We start from the raw sequence: 4824 nt of genomic DNA on the forward strand, positions 1-4824 counted from the left end.
AATAATTTAAATTAATTAAAATCAATGTGTGTATATTTAAATAAGAAAAAACAAAAAGTAAAACAATAAAAAGACAAAAAAGACAAAAAAAACAAAAAAAATGAAATGATTGTTTAGAGGTAGGGGTGCTATTAGTATCCATGAGGATGCCATTTGTCTTTCATTTTTTTTTATCCTTAATTTCACATTTTAATTTATATAAACATTGATTATTTATTTACATTTGTATTTAACACCATCTTTCCGTTTTTTCTAACTTTTTGTTCATGTCTCAATGATTCATTTTCTTTCTCATTAAATATTCATTGTTCAATCTCTCTTTCTCTATCTACATCACTTGATTTGTTTTTCACATTTCATTTTATTTCTCATGAATTGTTTATCGTTCAATCTATTTTTTTTATCTACATCACTTGATTTGTTTTTTTTTTATTTCATAAACCATTACTTTTCAAGAAATTCATTTTCAAGTTTATTTCGAGAAGAATAATTCGGATATGCATTCCTTTTTATTTTTGTTAAGATTTTAGAGTTTTTTTTTTACTTTTCTTAAGTTTTCCTCAATGAAACCAATAGTTTGTTCTTGACAACGCTTTCAGAGTTTTGATTGCAACAATTGTTTGATAATGGAATCTTATGGCAACAATGGTCCAATGATGAAATCATGAAAGTATTATAAACTATGATGCAGCCTCAACAAACTTCAACATGTCTTTTTTAATGATTATCTTTTTTCAAATGGAAAAGTCTTAGGAATGGCAACGGGCCGGGTTCGGGACGGTTTTTAGAGTCCCCGTCCCCGAAACCGATAACCATAACCATCCCCGTAACCGTCCCGATCCCCGTCGGGGATCTTATGGGGATCTCCATCGGGTCCCCGCGGTTTCCCCGATCCCCGTCGGAGATCTTATCAGGGATCCCCATCGGGTTCCCGCGGTTTCCCCGATCCCCGTTGGTAACCCGTTAAGAGCAGAATAACCGTTACCCATTGGTTTTACCCGAACCCGAACCCGAACCATAACCCGAACCCGAACCTAGATCTGGAAAAACATATATTTATCAAGCAAAAAATTGAATAAAAACATAATTAAATAAACCTGTTTGGCTGTTTCTTGGACAACCCATTATCGAACAAAAACATAATCAAATAAACCTTGAGAAAAAAGACAATGTCCATCGTATCGAGTACATGATCAACCCATGATCGACCAAAAATGTCTTAAATTACAATCCCAAAATAAACCAAAGTTTAGACATAATCCAACTAACTCGAAAGACAAATACATAAATTTGCTAGATTACTAACTTGAAACTCCCAAAATGCCAAACTCGTCAACCCAAGCTTTCACTTCCCTTAGCTTCCTATANAAATACATAAATTTGCTAGATTACTAACTTGAAACTCCCAAAATGCCAAACTCGTCAACCCAAGCTTTCACTTCCCTTAGCTTCCTATAAAATAAAATGTATGTAAAAGACTAAATAAATAAATATACCATAATCATTGTCCATAGTATTATAATTGTAGTTACCTCTTCCACGTCATAATCATACTCAATCGTACGACAATATGCTTCGGTCTCATCAGAACAAGTTTCTATAAAGAATACAATGTAGTATAAATAAATAAAAYGATTGAAATATTAAATATATAACTAAAAAGAATTCACAACTAAAAACAAATATAAGATTACCTCGTATTTCATTCAATAGCCAACTTTGAGCACACATTGGAGCCTCCAATGTTTTTGGATGAAGTCGACTACGATGTGGAGTTACCAATCTTCCACCGGTACTAAATGCAGATTCCGAGGCAACAGTCGAAATAGGAACGGCTAATATGTCTCTAGCCATCCTTTGAAGTGTTGGGTATTTAAACCCATTTGTCTTCCACCAAAGTAGCAAATCAAGTTCCATGTCTTTAGGCAAAAGTTTCTCTTTCAAATAATTATCCAATTCTGTTGTAATACCATAATCATCATGTTGGTTGGCAAGTGAAGCAATATTTGATAATAGTTTTTCAAATTCAACCCGATGACTTGCTGAAGACCCTGAACTTGAAGAAGACGAACCACTAACACCTTCGATGTTGTTTCTTACGCCAGGATCACTAAACTCATATTCTTGAAATAAAGTGTAGACCAATTCCTTAAGCCTTTCAAGTTCAATCGCGGATTTGTCTTGTCCGTACAACACGGGAAAAAGTAACTCCACAAACTTCAATTTATACCGAGGATCTAAAACCGCTTCCATTCCCATAATCCCATGTATAACAGACCAATACTTATCAAACTTCAAAAGCATCTTCTTAGCCATGTTTCTAATAACTTCACTAGGAGAACATGCCCAATCGACCAAAGAATACCTAATTTCACATATCGATGGAAAAAATACATTTGTAGTGGGATACTTTGAACCAGAAAACATTACTGTTACCTAAGAGTGCCAAAAAAACAAAAAACTAAAGTTACCTCATATCAACAAAACAAAAGTAAAGTYTAAGTAAAAATTAGAATTACCTCATAAAATAATTGCAATCTATCACAAATCTCTTTAGCAAACTCCCAATCCTGYTGCGTTGGCAAACTTTTATATTGAGACTCTCGTTGGTGTAAGCGTTGAAATACGTCTTTGTAAACTATAGCAACACTGATCATCAAGTAAGTAGAGTTCCATCGAGTCCTGCAATCAAGTGCCAATTTCTTGGTGGATGATATTCCCAATTGGYGAGCTGCTTCCTCAAACTTTTGATCTCTTTTTGGCGATGCAGTCCAAAAGGCCACACTATCTCTGATCCTTTCAATCCCGTCSCCAAGAACARCCAATCCATCTTGAACTATCAAATTGAGAACGTGTGCACAACATCGCATGTGGAACAACCTCCCACCCATCATAAGTGAACTCATAGGAAGCTTGTCCAACAATATGTTGATTATTGCATCATTTGTGGTGCAATTATCAACAGTTAGTGTAGACAGTTTTCTATCAAGATTCCAATCCAATAAAAAATCATAAAGTACATCCGCAAGAACTTCAGATGTATGTGGACAAGGCACATAAATAAACCTCATGATCCGACTTTGCATATTCCAATTTTGATCAACAAAGTGAGCAGTGACCGCCATAAATCCCTTTTTTTGATTGTTAGCCGTCCACATATCAGTCGTAATTGTTATCCTACTAGTGTTCTTCTCTAACATCTTCAATGTCTTTTGTCTTTCAAAATCATAAATCTTTAGTATGTCACTTTTGATGGTGTTTCGAGACGGAACCTTAAACAAAGGCTGAAGACCCCCAACAAACTTTCGGAACCCATGATGTTCTACTATTGAAAGTGGATACTCGTGTATGATTATCATCTCCGTGAGATTTCTTCTTGATTTATCCGCATTAAAAGTATAATTAGAAACATAAGATGAAGTACCATCAACCTTAGTTTGCTCCCCTACTAAGATATGTTGGCGTATATCTCGAACAGGTCGTCTTGCACAAGACTTGAAATGGTCATGTAAATGCCTTGTACCATTTTTCGAGTTCGCTCCCAATTTCTTTTTGCAATAGTTACACTCTGCTTTATCACTACCATCCACTTTAATCTTCTTAAAGTGGTTCCATACTATTGATCGTGTTTTCCTCTTTCTACCCCCAACTCAATTTCATCATTATCAGAGACATGATTGGTTTGCGTTTCATTTTCAGTCGCTGAATTAATCGCAGGTGATGATCCAATTGGTTTACTTTGTGAAATAGACTCATTCATTACTGGATGACTATCAGTAGGACTGATTGTATTGGAATCATTACATTGTATTTCCATATCTTATATCACCTATGTAAAGACAAACAAATTAAATAATACCAAGTTACCAAACCTACTCCATTGATCAACAAATAGATTATGAAGTATGAAGTATCTACAATATCTACAGTAAATGTAAAATGATACCAGGTAAATGTAAAATAGATTATGAAGTATNACAGTAAATGTAAAATGATACCAGGTAAATGTAAAATAGATTATGAAGTATCTACAGTATCTACAGTAAATGTAAAATAGATTATGAAGTATGAATTATGAAGTATCTACAATATCTACAATATCTACAAACAAATTAAATAATACCAGGTAAATGAAGTATCTAAGATTATGAAGTATCTACAGTATCTACAATATTTATAATCTGAAGTATATAAATGTAAAATGTAAATTTATACTGTGAAGAATGGAAGAATGGAAAGAAATCAAAGAATGGAAATACCTTCAATTGCAGCAGGAGAGAGCCGAGAGCGAGAGACAGYGCCGGCGGGGAGTTAGGTCAAGGCGGGAGACTGGGAGAGAGCAATACAGCGCCGACGGGGAGTTAGGTCGCCTGCGAGTGGGAGCGGCGGCCGGCGACAGTCGTGCGGCAGCTGCGGCTGGTGACTGGTGTCGTGCCTCGTGCGGGAGTCACTGTCGAGCGATTTCAAGCAAGCAAGAACGGAGGAGACGAAGTGAATCTGTGAAWGGAATTGGAGGAGGCGACGTTGAGTTTGAGTCAAATCAGTAGATAAGTTGGGCTTAGTAATTGGGCTACGATTGATAAGTTGGGCTACCATTTATTTAAAGTGTAATTTATAAAATTTAAATATATACTATCGGGCCGGTCCGGGTCGGTGAGTACCGTCCCCGTCCCCGTCCCCGATATAATCCCCGAAACTCTCCCGATCCCCGCCTCGTACCCGTTAAGAGGTCCCTGAACCCGACCCGAATTGTTCGGTTTTCGGTTTTCACCGTCGGTTTCGGGTTTTTTTGCCATCCCTAAAAAGTTTAAAAAAACCCAATGG

At 36.1% G+C, this 4824-nt stretch overlaps 1 protein-coding gene across 1 annotated transcript; it reads right to left on the reverse strand.

The window, feature by feature from the left end:
• Positions 1-854: 854 nt before the first annotated feature.
• Positions 855-3359, reverse strand: LOC112499939 (zinc finger BED domain-containing protein RICESLEEPER 2-like). Its single transcript, XM_025103204.1, has 4 exons — positions 2520-3359; positions 1695-2436; positions 1533-1597; positions 855-1034 (listed from the first exon to the last, which is right to left on the reverse strand). The coding sequence occupies exons 1-4, from the start codon at positions 3357-3359 to the stop codon at positions 855-857; spliced, it is 1827 nt and encodes a 608-aa protein (XP_024958972.1).
• Positions 3360-4824: the final 1465 nt, after the last annotated feature.

Source organism: Cynara cardunculus (assembly GCF_001531365.2).
Source record: "Cynara cardunculus var. scolymus isolate 2C chromosome LG 17, CcrdV1, whole genome shotgun sequence".
Lineage (NCBI taxonomy): Eukaryota > Viridiplantae > Streptophyta > Magnoliopsida > Asterales > Asteraceae > Cynara > Cynara cardunculus.